General features: G+C 37.1%; 1 protein-coding gene across 3 annotated transcripts; it reads right to left on the bottom strand.

Annotated features, from left to right (window-relative positions):
• Positions 1–381: 381 nt before the first annotated feature.
• LOC107784180 (protein MICRORCHIDIA 6) lies at positions 382–18710 on the bottom strand. 3 transcript variants are annotated; one of them, XM_075238510.1, is made up of 20 exons: positions 18197–18710; positions 17170–17516; positions 16823–16897; positions 16665–16699; positions 15227–15305; positions 15016–15105; positions 14868–14943; positions 13085–13163; positions 12288–12416; positions 10456–10554; positions 10265–10366; positions 10023–10169; positions 8984–9076; positions 8034–8085; positions 7813–7924; positions 7211–7506; positions 5420–5529; positions 3929–4002; positions 793–835; positions 382–664 (listed from the first exon to the last, which is right to left on the bottom strand). In XM_075238510.1, the coding sequence occupies exons 2-20, from the start codon at positions 17507–17509 to the stop codon at positions 554–556; spliced, it is 2142 nt and encodes a 713-aa protein (XP_075094611.1). In that variant the 5' UTR covers positions 17510–17516; positions 18197–18710; the 3' UTR covers positions 382–553. The 3 variants fall into 3 exon arrangements, with proteins under 3 accessions (XP_075094611.1, XP_075094612.1, XP_075094613.1); XM_075238511.1 differs by having other exon boundaries at positions 7295–7506; positions 18197–18696; XM_075238512.1 differs by lacking the exons at positions 382–664; positions 793–835 and adding an exon at positions 1158–1289 and having other exon boundaries at positions 18197–18696.
• Positions 18711–20436: the final 1726 nt, after the last annotated feature.

Consider the following 20436-nt stretch of genomic DNA (forward strand, 5'->3'; position numbering starts at 1 on the left):
ATTATTTACTTGAAAAGGAGGTAAAAATCACTTTTTCAAATTTGAAACTCATCTTCAAAAAATCAATGAAATATATAACCAAACACTATTTTAAAGATGAGTTTCGGAAAAAATATACATGGACAAACGGTTCCTAAGTAAATTGTTTTCGTATGTTTTTGAGATATTTTATTAAGTACTTATAAATAGAGTTATGAATCTTAGGTTGAGTTTGAATTGGGTATAATACTAGTTCTATATAAATCTTCTTATGCTTTTACCCCTTCTATCTTGTCACGGGATTTCATCCAAAAACACCTAGCTTACCTAGTGTAACGAGGGAGGCTAGATCAATATAGTTCTTAAACGATAATCGTAGCAATAAGAGAACAAGAATGAGACTTGTAAGAACAGTGAAGACTTCGATTCCACCTTCCATTCTGGTCCATAAATGAAAGAAGAAAACAAGATTTTGGTACAAAACCGCCAGAACAGAGAAAGGAACCAGATTTTATCAACAGCTACGATTACAATTCATTTGCAAAGAGCTAACAGTACAAGGATGGACACTTCCTTAAAGAACTACATCGTCTTCCGGCTTGACTTTGTCTAATAATCTTGATTCCACTAGCAAGTGCGCATATGTACGTTGTGCTTCTTTTAGCTCCTTCCGAAGCTTATTAACCTGCAACAAACATACGATAATTTTCCATTTGAAATCAGGTACTGCCTTCAACTACTGATGATTGAATAATTGACTTGCAACAATGAAATTTACTAAGGCAAAACGTTATTTAATTATTATTTAATTACCTTCACATGAAGTTCTTCCTCCCTCTTCTCACAATCCGAGCACCTGGGACAAGAACAAAGTAGTTGCACATTAACAAAATTACAGGGATACACGATGGTGCTGCAAACATAATCTCTCTCTCTCTCACACACACACACTCACTCTCTCACACGCACACATATATATGTATTTGACTTGATTGTAATTGTATTTTATATATTTCTATGAGATAACACATAAATACCCCCTATAACTTGTTCCCTTTTTTCAACTACACATTTCAACTTTGCAGGGGACCTATTATCCCCCCCCCCTCTAAATTTGTCTGAAACAGAATTATTACCACCTTGAGAGACCAAAACTGGATCATCCTCATGGCACTGAGACCAGAATTATTCCACCCTTATCTTCTCCTGCTTCCGATCATCTTCTACATTGATTTTTCTGCAATTGTCTTCTTCACACTTCAATGTTGACCAAATATTTGAAGACCAATCCTTAATTCTCTCACCTTTTCCTAGAAAAACATACCCTTTTTATCCTTTTTTTTACTGGGCAAACACCATCATTGCGGTGAAAGAAATAGTCTATAATTCTCAAATGCTTAGGACCTTGACCAAAGCTCGTCATGGTCGCCACCATACCCACTGCTTCTTGCTGATGGGTATTGTGTTTTTTGGTATGAACTTGTAGTTCGAAGCAATGGGTTCTCTTAATTGGATACAGTGTTAAATGGAAAATGGTCTGTGCGTTAAATGAATGGGACTTTGGGGAGAGTGGGTATTGCTTGGTCTTTGTGCTTAAGAACTTGATGAGACCGTTAATATGTACTGATGTCACATACTGGCATGTTATGGAAGTTGAATTGTTATCTTCAAATGATTTGTTTAAGACATAATCAAGTGTACTCTCTCTAATAGCTTAATTTTTTAGATGAAACAGTCACACACTTCAACAAGGTGTTAGAGCAAGGCAGGGGTCCTGAGTTTGAATCTCACTGCTACCATCAGCAAAAAAAAAGGAAAAAGGAGAACAGGTCCATATTTGCCCATGAACTTCGCAAAATGGTTTAAATTTGCCACCCATAATAGTTTGGAGTCAGATCTACCCTTGTCATTATAAAAATGGGCTAGATTTGCCCAACTAGTGAGGTCAGATCTATCCTTGCCATTACAAAAATGGGCTAGATTTGCCTTAATTAACTAACAGGAAAGGCTTTCCAAGTATGTGAGCCTTTTTTACAAGGAAAAATATCAAATTTGCCCCTGAACTTTGTGAAATGGTCCAAATTTTATTTTTCTCAGCCACTGTGCTTCATCCATCTAAATCGATCACCACCATAATAATTGATTCTTTCCACTTTCAAGAATACCACCTGAAAACCACAGTTACTCCACCACTTCACCCTAAGACAAGTGTAGAAAGAACAAACGAAAATTCCACTTAGAAACTACTCCATTCAGGCGATCCCTCTGCCACCCTCATCTTTACCACTTCCCCCATTATCATTTACCTCCTCTAGAAAACCACTAGCTCATAACCATTACAACTCCACCTTGACTGCCATAATATTGCTGCAAATGATTTAGGAGCTGAATATTGTGTACCTGAGTTTGTTTTAGCATTAGGGGATCAATATGGAGATTTGTCCTCGTTATTGGTTGGTTATCTAAGAAGGATTGGGGATAGAATTGTGTCGATAGAGTTCCGGCAAAGGTAGGAATTCAATTTGATGGTGCAATTGATCATTGTTTGAGTTGCATTTGAGTTGATTTGAGGCTTGATGGTGGTTAATTTGAGCTTGGGGATAGAGACCTCGCCGTTGGAGGTTCTGAGAGTTGAAGAAGACGACGTTACTGGCACCGGAACTGTGACCTTTTTCTTCAAAGTGCGGGGGAGAATCTGGAGCATTTCACATAGTTCAAGAGTAAACTTGACCCTTTTCCCTCGTAAAAAAGGCCCACGTGCTGGAAATCCTTTGTCGCTATCTAGCTCATTCTGTAATAGCAAGGGCAGATCTAACCTCGACTATTAATGGAAGGCAAATCTGAACCATTTTGCAAAGTTCAAGGGAAAATTCGGACCTTTGCCCAAAAATAAGAATTCACGTGTCTGGCCCATAAACAATAATCGAACCCAGACGTTAGGGGCGTGGAGGAAATAATTAAGTAAATAAAGTGTGCTTTCTCTAACAACTTAAGCTTTTAAATGAGATTGTAAGACACTTCAATTAGCAAAGCATGGTTTTTCATGGCTTGGTACATCCAAGTTTTCCTACTACTGTCTTAAACATCTCATTGCACAAGGAATTATCTTCTAACATTCTTTGCTTATCTATGAAAAATGCTAGAGGAGAATTTCTCACTGGAAATTAAATTTAAAAAAGAGAGAGAGAGGTCACAATTATTGGAACAGAATTCGGAGTGTAAAGGTTTTAAGTGCAAAGACAGGAAAAAAAAGGGGCAAAAGCTAGAGGAAAAAGTCAAGAGCCCGTGCCATAAGGAGAAAAAGCTGACAGAATGAGCATGAGAGTGAGCTGGAAGCCAAGTGCCTGTAAAATATGGAAGTTTCTTTGGAACTAACTGGGTGTGCATTTTTTTTTTTGAAGGAAGCTTTGTGTGTGTGTATGTGTGTGTGTGTGTGTGTGTGTGTGAGAGAGAGAGAGAGAGAGAGAGAGAGAGAGAGAATGGTGCGTGAAGACGTGAAGCGGATGGCCGTTAATCACGTGATGAAATGGAAGTGATTAAGCACAAAGTTACTGGAAATGACTTTTTCCGACAGGACTATTGATATACTTCTAACCCAAACCAGATTTTGAAAAAGGAGAGAGAAAGAAGAGGAACACCAAACTTTTGGCCTTTATTTTTCAACTTTTCACACACCTCAGTGGAGGTGCATACAAATTCTTTGCCATGTCAGTGCTCAAGGGTGCAAAAATCCACTCCGGACAAGCACAGGAGAGTTATAGGTCGCCTCGGCCAAAATTGAAAGGGGAATTTATGTATTATCCCTTTTTCTATAATGTGTGGGAGAAAAGAGAAGTTGTCAGACTACATAACTTGCTTGTCATCCTTGCATTTCCTTCTTGAAAAAAGGCAAAAGCATAATTTGGAACTTGCATTAGATGGCAGACTCATTAATGAAGTATATACTTACTGGGCACGGAGCTTTTGATTCTCTTGAATAAAGTGGGCAGCCTCTTGATCTCGTAAGCCACTTGAAGTGGGAGTCTACAACAGTCAAAAGACATGCAGATATTGAAAAGAGAAAAGAAATAACAGTAGAATACTTTCTTATAAATGCCCAGTTCATTATGTCTCATCTTTGCAACCAATCTATCATAGTTCTGTAGGCAAAGTAACTTATATGCAAATCAGAAATTAAGGCCAATAACAAGATCTTGACAAAAAGATTGAGGAGAAAATCCACATTAACCTGTACTCATTATTTACCAATTCAAGACCACTTAAATTCTGTTAATACAATGAGGAAAGTAGTTGAAAACTTTAAAATAGGCAAGGAGCAATGCACCCGCAGAAAAAAGCTCTTCTAACACAAAAGCACGAGGTATTTTCTTTCAGATAGTATGTAGCTTTTTTTCCAGATAACCGGAAATACCAAAGGGCTAGTGGCGCACAGTTCAAAACTTGGTGGGTAATAGACCAGCCCCTCTACCCTTTTCCACTAAAATATCCGGCTTTTGCCTGTATTATGGCTCAAGCCGACGACTTGCACATCATGCACTGTGCTTTTACCACTAGACCAACGCCTTGGAGGCCTCTGGCAGTAAGTAGGTTTTGGCATGTCAAAATAATTACAAAGAATAAAGATAAAGGAACTTAGCATTTATACGAAAAAAAATTACTAATTAACATCTTCCTTCATAGTCCCTTTTTAACAAGTATTCGTAGTCCTTTAACAAGGCCATTCACAGCAGGGGAAGCTACTTCTTAAACTTAACATAAGATCCAAGAGTAAGAACTTCAGCTAATCAAGTCTATTATTCTACAGATAACATGCAAGCGATATGGTAAGTAGATTTATCCCTTCTTCAAGCTATAGCGCACAATCAACATGCAGTCAAATGCCAAAAGCAAACTAGGTCTGGCGGAGAAACAAGATGTGGGAATATCCCTAAACAAAAATCTTTCACAAGCCAAATCCAAAGTTCCAATTTCTGATTTCAAGATACCTAGGGATAGTGATGCCATGTTTTTTATGAATGCAATCAAGGCAAAATGGATTAAAAACAGTTATCCATCCATATTATCCACTAAAAAATGGGTTGAATAATGAACTTTTTAAAAATAGGTCAAATATGGATAAGATCCATATTATCTACTAAAAGAATGGATAGCCAATGGGTTTATCCTTTACATTTGCAACAACTCAAATTGGGGGTTCCTCAAGTTTGGGAGACTAGGAATTCTCCCAAAAGTGATTATATTCAAGAAGCCATGAATAATATGGAACCGGTTAACCTATTTTCTATCTGTATTAGATATGGGTCGGGTCGGATAATTTGTCCGATTTGTATTTCCCATTTTCGACCCGACCATATCTGACCCGACCCGCCTGTTTGCCACCCCTAGATGCAATTGTACAAATCAATACTAGTGGAAGGAGAGCATAATCAATAATACATACCAGAATTTCTTGACTTTGCCCGTCACCAGTTAAATCAACTACTAGTCCAGCTGTCCGTTTCAAGCTTTCATGTTCTATTGGACGATCAACTTCTTTCCTTTTTGAAGCTCCTGAGGTTCACAGTAGACAGTATTGTTGTCAATGGTTGAAAAAGGTTATACATAGAATTCTAATGTCAAAAGTAAAAGATGGTGATTCATCTAATGTCAAAAAGTAAAAGATGGTGATTCATATATCCAAGCAGGCAACCATACACAATTGCACGAGTGTTTTGGCGGAATTGCCACTCCTACCTCAAAACTAATGACTTCATAGAACTAAATCATTGACATCCTACAGAAATGACAAATGGAAAAAGAGATCCATTGTACCAGAGCATGTGATCATCCTTTCTTTCTCCTCAGTAATCAAAACCTGATTTTATGCCGGCACATTGGAGATACAACGTTAATATGGTGAAGGAAAACATAAACCAATACTTGTATTCCCCTAACACTACGATGGAAAGGAGATATCTCTTCATAGCTGGAGAAAAATCATTTTGTGTTGTAGTAGGGAGCATGCAAAGGTACATATGGACTGAAAGGAGGAGGAATTTTGTTAACAAAATAGACACAGGGTGAAGAATCCTGCTGTGGATATGATGCGAGATATTGTAACAATTTGGGAAATAAAAGGGGATGTCTAAAAAAGGGCAAAATCCAAAGCAACTTTATGAATATTTGGTTCCTCTAAATTTCAATGACCTTGTCAGATACGTCAGAATATTGGTTTCAAGAAGGTAGAGAAGAAACTTCATAGTTGTACCAGAGGTCACAAAAATGGAGGTTGGACAGATATAGCTGGAATGTTTCAGAGATTTGTTGAGAAGAGTGGTGGCCCCGTACCACCTATGACAATGAGCTATGCTGAGGTGAAGAAACAGGAAGAATAGCCCAACTGTAAAACCAGAGCATGGAGGAAAGATGGTTAAGAAAACTATTGAGATGAACAAGAGATATATAGAACAATGCCTGGTCGGACCTAAGTGTGTGGCCTAGCGGTCAATGAGATGGGATGAAAATCATGGGAGATCAAGGTTCAAATCCCAGTAGAGGCAAAAAAATTAAGTGACTTCTTCCCACCTGCCTAAATCTTGGTGAGCAAGTTAAACGGTACATATGCTAGTGGGAGGTAGCAGATACCCGATAGAACGGTTGAGGTGCACGTAAACTGGCTCGAACATTACCATTAACAACAAAAAACATTGCATGTATGGAGCTTTGGCGAGTGGACGTCCAAAATACCAGGCTGCTCTAGATATTAGTGATTGGGCTAGGAGATAGAGAACTCACTTAGAAACTAAGGTGAAGATGATGATTGGGATTTCTTTTCTCTTTGAAATTCTTTCTTTCCGTTCTACTTAGATGGATCAACATGATCTCCCGACAGAACATAAAGGAGACGACAACACCCGTGCGCGAGAATATGGTCATTAAACATGAAAATTAAGGTCATCTATACATGATGTTCGACAATTACTTAGCTTAATCCAAAGTTCAAAATTAAAAAAGAACAAAGTTTTTCATGTAATGCGCTGTCAAAATAGGTATGCAAAGAAACAGAAAAGTCGGATACCATTGCTCGAAAGAGAGGCCTCAAAAGTAAAGCTAGATTGCCAAAAGAGGAAAAAGAAAAGCTCCATTCTGGTTATCAAGGCCGTTAAAAATCCTCTCAACCATGAAATACTAAGCGCATGATCTTGGATAACTCCATTATAGAGGTGAGACATAGCTCTCATTGACACATTACCTTGTCTAGAGTTATTTTGAAAGACTGGTGTTACAGTTCCGCGTACTGTAATGTTTGAACCAACAGCACTAGAGGAGTGTTTACCCAAGAAAACAGGTTTATATGAACCATGTTGTTGCCTAGATTCCGATGAAGCCTGAGGAGTTATTGGTCCAACAGCACTAAAGGAGTTTTTACCCAAGAGAACAGGTTTATATGTGCCATGTTGTTGTCTAGATTCAGATGAAGCCTGAGGAGTTATCGGTCCTTGAGGTTTTTTCTTTGGGTGGTAACCAATGAGCCCGCAGTGATAATCCCTGTCAAAGGATGAGCATTAAGTGAGGAAAATATTTAGGTAGTTGATTATGAAAAACTTAGCTCTGTCTTTCCCATCTAATCCATGAATATACAGGGAAAAAACTGCATCATTTCTGGCAAACAAGAAATTGATGACTATGCAAGCTAAAAGCATCTTTTCTATTTCCTAGATACCTGCCAAGTAAATGCTGCCTGAATCTATGCAGATAAGATAAAAAATCTAATTGGCCAATGCTTGCAACTTACCTCCAATCAACAACAGAAACAGTTCATTAGCCTTTTCTTAATTTCAAGCAATTACTTACCAGTACTCCCATGTCATCTCCTTTAGGCGTACTTCAAGCTTTTGAAAAAGAGGGGTTTTCTCGAAGTCCTGCTTATTATGAGTTGGCTGAATAAAGTTTGCTTCTAAAACACCTGGAAGGCGAAGGAAATCATTAATTAACCTCTCTAGCCGGGTTAAGGGGAAAGTCATACAAGCATAAAGAACAGTGAAACAATGCAAAGATGTTCAGAGGCTTCTTACCAACAACTCCTCTGCCTCTACTATCAGAGTACCTTACAACATGCCAAAATGGCTGCAAAGTTACAAAGATGTAAGACTTTAGGAGTTAGGAGAAGGTCAGTAAAAAATGTTTATCTATTGAATCAGTTCATAGAAGAATAATCCAACAAAACTTAGGTCACTGCTAACCCAGAAAACAATCCTTACAGGATGGAGCAGGTAAAGTAAAGAACAAACCAGAAGAAGAAAAGAAGTGGAAATTCTTAAATAAAACATATCTACAGCTAGATTTTTAAATGCTTGATTCACTTTCCTCGAAAAGAAGGCCATCAACTTTACAGCGCCAACCTGCCTTCTAAACGTATATCATGAAGGAGAATAATGCAACATGGACGATAAAGAGTCCTCAAGTCCCAACTAATGTAACGTGAATAACGAGTCCTCAAGTCTCAATAATGTAATCGCATTTGAAGCTTACCACCTTTGCAAGCTTTTTAGTTTTGTATTCTTTCCTATATTTGACCGGTAAAGTGATTGCCAAGCAAGTGAAACAGAAGGTAAACTGTACAATCAACCAGATTAATATCACCCATCTTTAAAGCAGTTTTCATATTATTCATGACATTAAAAATCTCGAGGATAATGGGCAAACTCCAAGATCCGTCCTCATAATCCAGTTTTCGAACCTCACTAGCTACTCAAGCATTTGGATGTAGGTGGTGCATACTTAGAAAGTGTTATACTCCTTATAGCTCATGAACATTCATTTCTTTTTGTTGTGTTTTGCACCTGCTATGTTACCTAACAAGGAAACTATCTCATGATCCGTCAGTTTTTCTAAATTTGGAATTATTTGACGCTAATCCAGCTACCTTCAAGGTTTGGGGATAAGTACAAACAAAGCCAATTTTTCTCAGAAGTTCAAAATCACAAATTCTTAAAAATATAAAGCAACACGAGAAGCTAGTTACCAGTATCAAACGATTTTTGTGGTAGACATTGAACCCATGAATGTTCACCACTGGAGCTTCCTTTAGGAAGCCAATTGTAGTAATGACTGAACCCTGTGACCACCAAAAGAAAGGAAACATTTGGAGAAGTTCTGGAAATATAGGAACTTAATATGTTACTAGCAAACTTTTGGAAAGCAAAAGTAATTTGATAAAACTTTAATACCTATCAAAAAAATCAAAAAAACCTATGCGTACAATTTTAAGGAGAAATTATGTCTACTGTGCAAAAAGTGTCAAACTATAAGCAAGCATATAATGGTCTAACAAATCAAGAAAACTGAAATGTTCAGATCCATCTAATCAGTGTGAAAAGGTGTAACAAGTGCTCCTTCCCTCTTAGCATACTCAAAACACACTTTCTGGTTTTCAAAATTCCAAAATGTTTGACACTCTTTGAATAATATTTTGCTCCTGATATAATTTTACAAGTTAAAGCTCATATAGCAATCCAAAATTATTAATTTAAAGCATCATATAATGTATTCCTGATCAAACGAACTTGTCAAAAAACATTTAATATTTACCAGTGATTTTAAAAGCAACAAGGTCCATGGGGCTTGAAACGAGAAGTGAAGCGCACAATATGTGGAATATTAAGAAATGTCAAACATATTGATTAGTACTGTAATAATTAAATTGCAACTAAAATGACTAATTTCATTCCAATATATAATAATGGCAATGTTAACCAAGTTCTCAAGGTTGAGATACAAAAAACGGCCTTTGTTCTTTGGAATCACTTTGCACCAATGTTTCAGTTCAAACTTCTCGGAAATGCATGGTCTCACCAATGAAGTCATAACCCCTCGCTTCGCTTTTAACAACATCGACATTTACTTGTACTACCACCAAGATTACATACAAAAGGAATAAATTCTTAATCTTCATAACTGGTCAACTGTTGCCTCATGAAAAGGGATGGAGTGTGTAAAATATATTATATAATATATCACACCAAAAATTACCACTCACATTAAAGGCAAACTCCGATACATACCTCATTGAATCCAACAGTTTGAGGCTTATACATGATAAATTCGGGATACTTGAGATCCTTAGCAATGTTATGGCATTCAACAATCCGTCCACGCAACAGAATACAGAAGTTGTCTGGGATCCGCAAGTACAACACTGATAAATATGCCTGTTCAGTATGGGAACACCAAGAAGATAATGACCAGTAATCCTCTGATTTAAAAATGGAAGTATCAAGTGGAAACTACAAGGAAGATAACTTACACGTAGTGAGTAACGAAGACGGTTAGCAAGATGCAGGTCACTTGCTGAAATACGAGAGCCACTCTTCTCTTTATCGTTTGCATCCCCTGAAAGACGAATATCCTGCAGTTAGAGAAATAGAAGTCAAAATACAGCTATAGTTCATGAAACAATCAGAAATACGAAATCTTAAATAGGTAGTCAAACCAAACCTCAGGATCTGCCTCAAAGTCAAGCTCCATTTTCCCTTCATCATTAAACCACAAATTGTAGACAATCACCTTTGTGCCATGATCACCAATGTCATCAAACTGCAAATTAGATAAGGGAGGGAGCCAAAGTCAATATTGGTAAAAGTTTTGGAATAGCCTCACGGGATTGTAAATGCAACACAGCAAGCTTTAATAGGAAAGAGGGAATTGCCAGGGAATAAAGATGAGAACTATATTTGGTTTGACAACTTCAGTAGGTACTAGCCAAGTTTCGGTGGCTAAATTTGAATGTCTGGAAAACCGCGTGTTTTTTTTTGAGAAGGTTATTTTGAAAATCACGTGAATTTTAAAGCTGTTTGACAACTTTATGTCACCAAAACCTGCTGCTAAGTCTCAACTTTGGAGCAGTAAATTTTTTTATTTTTTTATTTTAATTTTTGATAGGATAAGTAAATAACCTTGGAGCAGTAAATTACTGCATGCTGGAAAATTCAAAATGAAAGTTAACTAATCGTAGGCTAAACGGACAACCATGACAAAACAAAAAAAGACAACCAGAAAAGGAAATTTAACTACTCAAAAACAATTTCAAGTACTTGGAAAAAGATTAAACAATTTCAACTATAAAACAACTATGCCTCAATCCCAAACAAGTTAGTGCCGACTATATGAATCCTCATTAACCACAATTTCAACTATAAAATCAGCTAAAAACAACTTAAACCTTTCCACTCGTGACACTCACGGACTAGCTAGATTTGAGAATCCGCATCATTATTTAATGCATGAGGCATGAATCAATTTGCCTATTCACACACACCATCATGCATCGTTTTGAAAATGGAAGTGCTATAAAAGGAATTAAGGAAAATGGAATAATCCCTATATAAGGTCTTTTCTGTAGAGGAAAAGATTACCCAGTCTAACTTGTACTTGACAAAGAAGGAGACTGTTTTCCTCATTACTTGGTTCAGGTGGCTAAAAGTGGGGTTGAAAGAAGTTTCAAATGCTATTTATTTATCAAAGTAATACTGGAAGTATGTCTGTCATCAGCACCACAGTTAGATCAGAATATCAGTAGACAAAGCAGCATTATCATTTTTAAATAACAATTTGAAGACAAGTTAGAAACAAAATCCAATGCTTTATGTTGAGCCCAACTTTTTTCCAGCTATGCAGACACTCCAGAATGGACTTTTGGCATGCAAGATTTGGAATACTATACCAATGGTTATTTGGTAGACAATTTGGACAGAAAGACACAACAGAGTTTTTGAAGGCAAATGGAGGAATATACATAGCCTTAAGCACAGATTTACTTTTTGGTGCAACCTTGTCTATGAAAATGATGTTGATTCCTTGTTTGGAATGACCGTGGACTTGTTGAATCTGTAACTTTTGACGTACTACCTTAGAGCTGTCTATATCTTTTATAAAATTTACCCTCATAAAAAAAATTAATGCCTTTATATCTCCATGAATATTTTTCAGGTACAGTTAAATACTCAGGTATACTTCCAATGATGGTGAATAAAATATGAATATAACTGACACTTCAAAGGAGGACTTGGCAGATGAGTCTAATATAGATCATCACCACAGAGTAATTCGTAGGTTGACAACATATTTAAGAATGAAGAAAGAAGTTAGATTTATATCTATAATTGCTTCTCTTTCTTTCTTTTTTTTTTTTTTTTTTTGGTTTGTATTCCCCAGTAAGATGCAAGGAGGAGAGCTCACATGAAGAAGGAAAGAAAAGAGTTTTATTATAAAAAGGTAAAAAAAAAAACGACAGAAAGAAGGCAACAACCTTGAAAGCCACCAAAACTTACTTGCTTAAGAAGCTCTGCTTCTGTTGCAAATGGAGACCAGCGCAACAACAAGGAGAGATTACTCACAAAATGCTGTTCACCATGTAATGAGTTCCATTTTCCAGCTGCTGAACTGAACTCAAAGTCAATCTGCATCACCAGAACGAATACTTTAAGGCATACAGCATGAAGGTTGGAAGGAGAAAAAAAAAAGCGAGAACTACAAGTCACCAGCAGTAACTGATGTTTGGTTACTGTTATTTAACAACTTATGACATGGGCAGACCCAGGTAGCACCACCCCCACCCCCCTTCTATGTATGAATGTATCTGATTTTGTCCTTTTTCATTTTTCTTTCAGGGAATTAGGCGGAGTTATCTAATAATGAGACATGCATAAGAAAAATTTGGAGACCCAAATTAAGCAAGAGACCATCAGATAAAGGTAGAAGTCAACATCAAAGTCATAATTGATACAACACCCGATAACGCTAATATATCACAAGAAGCAAATTATAAAAACCACCTAAAGGATAAGGAAAAAAGCTACTCTGTTAATAACTTTACATGCTAAAATTAGAGTAGTGGCAATGTTACTGTTTTTTATGGAGAGAAAGCACATATCCATCTGATGTTAAATGAAATAGGAGGAGTTTGACATATTAGTTTGACTTTTTGTACCATATTTGTAAAAGAAGAACAAGATACTGTAGCTAAGAAGTTAAAGGGTGATTGGGAAACCACCATATCATGGTTTGAGCTATTAAGACTATTTAAACTCAATTGCACACTTAGTCAAGGAAAGGGAAAAAGGCTCACCAAAGGAACCACTATTCTGTCAAGGCCTGCTCGAGACAGAAATGTCTGAGATAGAAGCCCAATGCTTTGTGTCAATTTCCTGGTCACAATAGCAACATATAGAAGATTAGATGGGGTTACCTGAGCATAGACCAGTGCCTGGGTGAGCAACTGATGTCACAAAAGAAATAAACCTTCCACGTCTTCTAGTTTAAATTGTGTTTTACTTTTTCTTTTTTCTTTGGGGGAGGGGGGGGTTGGTAGTTGTTAGGCTAGGCCTAGAGATTTCAAGGCAATGCCCCCTCCTTGAAGCTATATGCATTAGACAGATTGCACATTTTTTAAGGTGGAGACAACTCTGCTAGAACAGGAAACTAAAGCAGCTTAAAGGAAAAAGGATAGAGAAACGCATAATATGAAAAGAAACTGTTGTTAGCTCTTCTACATGCAAAAAACTAATGTTCATGAAGGTTCACAGAAGTCCTCACTCGACATCTAAATTGTGAGTCTCTAGAAGTACAGTATAATCAAGTAGGTCAAAAAATAACATTTCTCCATTCAACTTTAATTGCACATGCTCCTCAAAATGGAAACCAAGCACCTCAAATTATATTTACAAAAACCTTTGAAGTCCTCCGCAAGATTCTCCTATAGGCTATAGTAAGCAAAGATCAACATTGATAACCTAGAAAGATAACTAATAGATCTGCAAGATCATGTGACATTCTAGGACAGTTTTTGATTAAGTAATGATTTTATCAATCAGCATCCAGAGGATGCAAGCAAAATACAAAGGAGTTGATCTCCTGACGATATGATCAACATCTCTGAGATAATGCTGTGCCTCTAAACAAAACATAAGAAGCTACCAAACCCCAAAAAAAAAAATTACATTGTTTACATAAGGACTTGGGCAAAGCATGTTTCAGTCTATGGCTTTCAAAAGAATTAATTTTTAAACATGGCAATTTGTTTTCTATAATAAAAAGTCACTTTGGCAATACCGAAAATGAGCTGATTCTACTCGATTTCCATCGGCATTGTATTTTCTATAGTACATACATACATACATACATACATACATACATACATACATACATACATACATACATATATATATATATATATATATATATATATATATATATATGTGTGTGTGTGTGTGTGTGTGTGTGTGTGTGTGTATGTGTATATTAAATACAATATCGATAGTTCTCTACAAACCTTCAAAGCTAGACTAATAGCATTTAGACAAAAAGTAGGAGTTTGTGTGTATACATACAAACTCAAAAGCAGATAAACCAATCTTAATCTGTGAAATGCTTCTCTTCCCCTCAACTATCCAGCTTTTGGGAGAGGGAACTCATTAGAAGTCCACCAGAATAAAACCTTCATTTTTCATGCACAACATACCTATCACAGAGAAGCAACTTCTATAGTTGATTTTTCTGAGTTTGGCATGTCAAGATACATACAACAAACAAATATGTATACGAGGAGATTTCCATACTATCTTGTTTGGACCAGCATGACCAGTTCACACCTATTTTTCCATTATCACCAACAAGCAATCATAACCATGTAGACATAAAAGGGACTCTCACAAAATACAAAAACCACGCCTCAGTCCCGAAAAAGTTGGGGGAGTCTCACAAAATACAAGTCAAAGAAATCATCAAGGCTCTTTAGAACTGCTAACAGACTTGTAGTTGTTTTCATCAGAGAAAAAGGAAAAGAACTAATCAAACAGAAAGGGAGAAAAAAGTAAAGATCAACCAGCACATGCAAGAATTAACTACCACACCTGTTCTTTGTGCAGCGGCTAAAGACAATAACATCTGCCCCAAGTCTCATTGAACTGGTCTTAAAACCATTTCCATCTAAAATGCTGAAAGTTAGCAATTCACAAGACATGACACAGAAAAGGACACCATGATAATTAACATGCATACACTGTCCAATAGCTGAAATTGACTTCTTATCCGAAAATCCAAAACTCATACAACGACGTATGGCTTCTGGGTCCATTCCACCGCCATCATCTGGAACAAAGATTAGAAAGAATTACATTATCATATTCTAACCTTTTTCTTCAACTGAAACCAGAGCAATCAAAGCATCAGTATGAATTGCTATTCACTAAACAAGAAAGAAATGGAATACCTTGAACCAATAAAGCTGAACTTCCATTCCTTGGATTCAAGGTTTTATCTACAATAACAAAGGTGGCTCCATTTTGTATCTAACCAGTGGAAGAAACAAGGGTGCAAAATAGAACGTGAAAGCATTAGCATGAAGGTTTGGACAAAAGGGTTACAGTATCTCAACATTGCTGATACCTTAAAAGGCACATTATCATCAGGGCCAGGGAATCCCAGAATAAATTTTATTCAGCAATACAAACTATTCCTAGCCCAGATTTTGAACATATACATATCCCATGTCATGAAGAACACATCCAGAGGCCTGGAACATTTTACATTGTCCAGTGTATTACTCCCATTAGATTAAATCTTATTTTTTAATTTTATCCTTTTTTCGACGACGGTGGTGTCCGGGTCAGCTTGCGCGCATAAATTAGATCTTCTTCATATTTCACTGTCAAAGAAAAGTTTACCTATTTCCTTGAATTGTATTTTTTTATTGCTCCAGCAACTCTAAATAATATATAAATTTTATTACTTTATACTATTCCAAACTTCTGTGACATTTCACTAACTACTCCATTTCTTCACATTTCAAACTATTAAGCATCTACCGAACTTTTTGAAAATTAGCTCCTAATGTATCCAGTCCAATATAAGGAGCACCTATTATACATTATTAATCAAGTCATAAGAAGTTTTTCTATTTTTACAATGTGCCCTCCTTTCTGATAAATAAGTTAGTTTTTATTAAGAACAAAGAGTGGTAACCCAGCATCCAAGAAAGAGCGTTATAGAAAAGAACTAGCTCCTACTCTACAGACAGGGATTTGCTATGTGCTCCAAAAATACACCGAAAGAAATATGTTCTCTATGTGTGGCATTGAATATTCGTTCCCCAAAAAAGCCTTCCTGTTTCATTCCTTCCAGATTGCCCAAAATATGGCATATGGAAAGGCCTCAGCCATTCTGCTCATACTTTGCAGCATTCTCAGAAGTTTCCAGCATTTCAAGAACTCGAAGCCTGCTTCTGCCCTGTTATACCTAATAGATCCTACTATATGAGTACTATAAAGCTTTATTTCACCAGAGTATAAATTTATAAGAGTATCGACTAATTAAGTTCTCTCAATAAGGTGGACTCCTCACCATCTCCCTCTATTTCTCCACCTACCTCCACTTGTTTCCTTCTCCTTTATATCTATCTTTACCCTACTTGTTCTGCGACTTCTTCTTCAGCCTTCTGTAACTTTTTCTTTCTTTTCATGTATTATAGATACCATAATTATTCATAGTGAACAATCGTCTCTCCATGTTTATCATTTTTGGAAATTTTCAGCTATCACCGATGATAATTATGTGCCCCTAAAATAGGTATAGCCCACCAAAAGTGGAAGACAGCTGGTGCTATACAGAAAGTAAAAGAAAAAGGAGAATAAGCTTGAAAAGAGGCTTACCTCATCAACAGCATTGTCAAGAAGCTCCGCCAAGGCTTTAGACACCATAAAACAATAATAACTAAGTTCAAACTCGGGTAATAGCATTTGCAATACATGTAAAACCTATCACAATGTAAGTATATGAAAACAAAAAATCAACCAGCAATTGCACATACCACCAAATGCCCATTTATGGGAAGTGGCGTTTGAGTGAAGGAACTTGGGGTGAATGTGAAGGAAACTGGAGCCCTCTGTAATGCCACAAATTAGATGGCAACAATCTTAGATAAAAAAACACATACTACTTGAATTACAGTTAGAATTAAGCCATAAGGCAATACTGAAGGGTAAGCAAAATCAAGAAAAGAAATTGACCAACTACTCAGCAGAACTCACTTAGCAGTCATGGTTCATCAAGTAGTTGTAAGTAACTTTATATGGTCCTTTTACCCAAATGAACATAATGATCATTTGCTAAAAGTAAATTTAAAAAGGTAAAATTAAGTACTTCAAAGTATAATACTTTTAAGGGTGGACTTAGTAGTAAGCCCCTCATCATAATTTCCAGCTCTCCAGAACTGGCGAGAGAGGGGTGCTGGACATATTTGTGATGTAGAACAAAGACTTGAATCATCTATTGGAGACTGATCTTGACCCAAGACAGTGGTGCCACTCTGCTCAGTAGTTGCAGAATCTTGCCTTCCACAACTGCTTGAGGTATTTTGGCATGGCAAGGGGTCAGCTTCACAGTATTCCATTTGTGGTATTGAACTTTCAACCAATCCTGGTTCCAACTTAACAGCCTTAGTCTCCACACCTCCAAGATTGTTACTACACAAGCCAACCATATTTGTAGAATTCATCCCAGGACTGATAAGAAATTAAATAAAGGGAAAGTAAGTACAAATAAATAGGCTAAAATAGATTAGAGAACTAGAGGGGCAAACATGATAGAACTTTGAAGAAGAGTGAAAGCACAAAAGGAACATTGTCTCACGGAAGCAGATAAGCAAGACCAGCGATAACTTAGGGCTCATTTGGTTTGAAACAAGGTTATCCTGGGACTATAATCCCACATCCAATATGGGATAGATAATACCAAGACTTAGTATAAAATATTATACGGGTATTAGCTAATACCAATAACCAACACTGGATAAATGTAATCACACGACCATTTTTACGCCAAATCATATAATTTAACCTTAGCAGTTAAAAATTAAGGTGAAAACCACATCAATTGGCCAGGTGTGTGGCCCAGTGGTCAATGAAGTGTGATGAAAACCCCAAAGTCTCAAGTTCAAATCCAGTGGAGGCTAAAACACTATGTGACTTCTTCCCATCTGTACAAACTTGGGGGACACAGTTACCTAGTACTTGTCCACCGCTGTTATCCCAAAAAAAAAAACATATCACTTGGTTAAGTGATAAATGTGTTGGTTTAATGTTAACACTGGGTGCAAGTAAGTCTAATGTACATCTCCTAGGGTAAGAAAAACTCAATAATAATAATGGCAACGAAATCAAACTTCTTGAAGATAACGCCAAACCTGATGAAAGGAATTCAATATCAAACTTTAGTTTTCATAGCACTAACGGTCCTTTTTGTGTCCCCACAACTGCTTCATATCGGACACAACAGCAAGTTCTAAGTCTTCAAAATTTACTCTTCAATTTCTTGCATCCACATTCAACCTCCTCATTTATTTTCCCCTCTCCAGCTCAGAAAATCGAAAAGGACTCTGAACTTTAATTTTGCAGAAAATTCATAAGTGACTGCTTGGTTCAATTACAGCAGCCAATGAGAACAAAATAAATAAATTAAGATATGGTGGGTGTTAATCTGAACGAAGGAATGAGGGATCTAAATTAGCAAGAAAAATTGGAAATCTTGTCGAAGAGGGGAAAGAATTCAAGAAACAGTATTGAGAGGGAATCTGGGGTTAGATTTCAAAAGGGTTGAGGACTATACGGCAAAAGAAAGAAACACTTTGGGTCCCTCCCTTTTGGTTCCTGTGATTTAAAGCTCCAAGAGCTAGGGCTGAAGATAGACAGGACCTCTTGACTCACACCAATAAATAGTACTCCGTCTTTCAATTAGATTATTTTCTTATTAGTCCTTTTCAAAAACAATATATATTTTTATTTTATTTATTTTATATTAATAAAAAAATTTATAACCGCATAAATATTATACCCCACAAAACTTTTACCCCTTAAATTTTTAAGACCACAAGTTTCAAAAGTTTTTTTTTTTTTTAAACTACGTACCAAATCTTTTTTTCTTAAACTTTGTGTCGAGTCAAACTACTCATCTAAATTAAATGAAGGCAGCACTAAACATTAAATTCGCTGAAGCGGCTAAGGTTCAGTACGTTGTGATTCTCTAATTATTATTACCCATTGAAGTTGTCTTAATTCAATGGGGTAGAGGAAGGCCTAAGAAGACAGGGGTGAGGTGATTATGTAGGAGATGGCTTTACTCCAACTTACCAAGTACATGACCCTCGATATATAGATGTGGAGGTCGAAAATTAGGGTAGTGGTTTGATAGACAGTCTAGAGTTTGCATTGTCTTACTAGTAGTAGTTATACTAGTTGGGTACCTTCCTAGTCCTAGTCCCTTCTTTATATACTGTATGTCGGTATTAGCAGTGAGATTGGCATTATTCTTGTTGTTTTATTTTCTTGGATCTCTGTCATTATTCGTTATATTATTTATTTACACTGTCTTATTACATTATTGTTGTTATTGTTTCTCTATTGCTCCATTTTTTTTACGTTCTTGAGCTGAGAGTCTTTCGGAAACAGCCTCTCTACCTCCATAGGTAGAGGTAAGGTCTACGTACACACTCCCCTCCCTAGACCCCACTTGTGGGATTATACTCGTTTGTTGTTGTTGTTGTTGTTGAATCATGATTTGAAGGTTCCATTAGGTTCGTATTATGATTTTGGAATTGGGCGTATGTTCGAGTTAAGTATCGGGTGGTCTCGGAGCATTTCGACGCTTATTATGGGAAGTTAGGATTTTGAAAGTTTAAGTAAATCTTAAGTTTGATTTGAAATGGACTTTGGTGTTATCGATGTCCGTTTGAGGTTCTGAGCCTTGGAATTTGTGACTTCTACGCAAAATTTGGCGTCATTCGGGAATGTTTTGGTATGATTCGGACACGTTCGTCGAAGTTTGGAATGTTTGAAAGCTTAAAGAAAGGTTTCGATCGTCAATTCGTATTTTTGATGTTGTTTGGCGTGATTTGAGGCTTCGACTGAGTACACATCTTGTTTTTGGGATGTGTTGGTATGTTTGAATGGGGTCCCCGGGGCCTCGGGTGCGAATCGGATTGGAAATGGATCGAGTTTGGACTTGGAAGGATTGCTAAGATCTAGTGCAATCGCACTTGCATTGAAAGGGCCGCAGGTGCGAGCTTGCAGAAGCGGCCAAAGAGGTCGCAGAAGCGGAGGGGAGTGAGGTTGGCTGGATTCGCAGGTGCAAGAAATTTACCGCACTTGTGAGCTCGCAGGTACGGGCACTGGAGTGCAGAAGCGGAATGGGGCCTGGGATGAAGACACGCAGAAGCGGACCCTTGTCCGCAAAAGCGAAGTGCTGAAGGCAGTGGGGTGTTCGCAGATACGATGGTTGGACCAGAGATGCGGTCAATTGGCCGCAGGTGCGATGATCGTTGTGTAGAAGGCTTTGTTAAGCACGTGGGTTTGGCTCATTTTCACTTCATTTATTCCATGAGAGCCAATTTTGGAGCGATTTTGGTGCGCCATCTTTGTCTTCAATTCT

This window comes from Nicotiana tabacum, chromosome 19, assembly GCF_000715075.1.
Source record: "Nicotiana tabacum cultivar K326 chromosome 19, ASM71507v2, whole genome shotgun sequence".
NCBI classification, from domain to species: Eukaryota; Viridiplantae; Streptophyta; class Magnoliopsida; order Solanales; family Solanaceae; genus Nicotiana; species Nicotiana tabacum.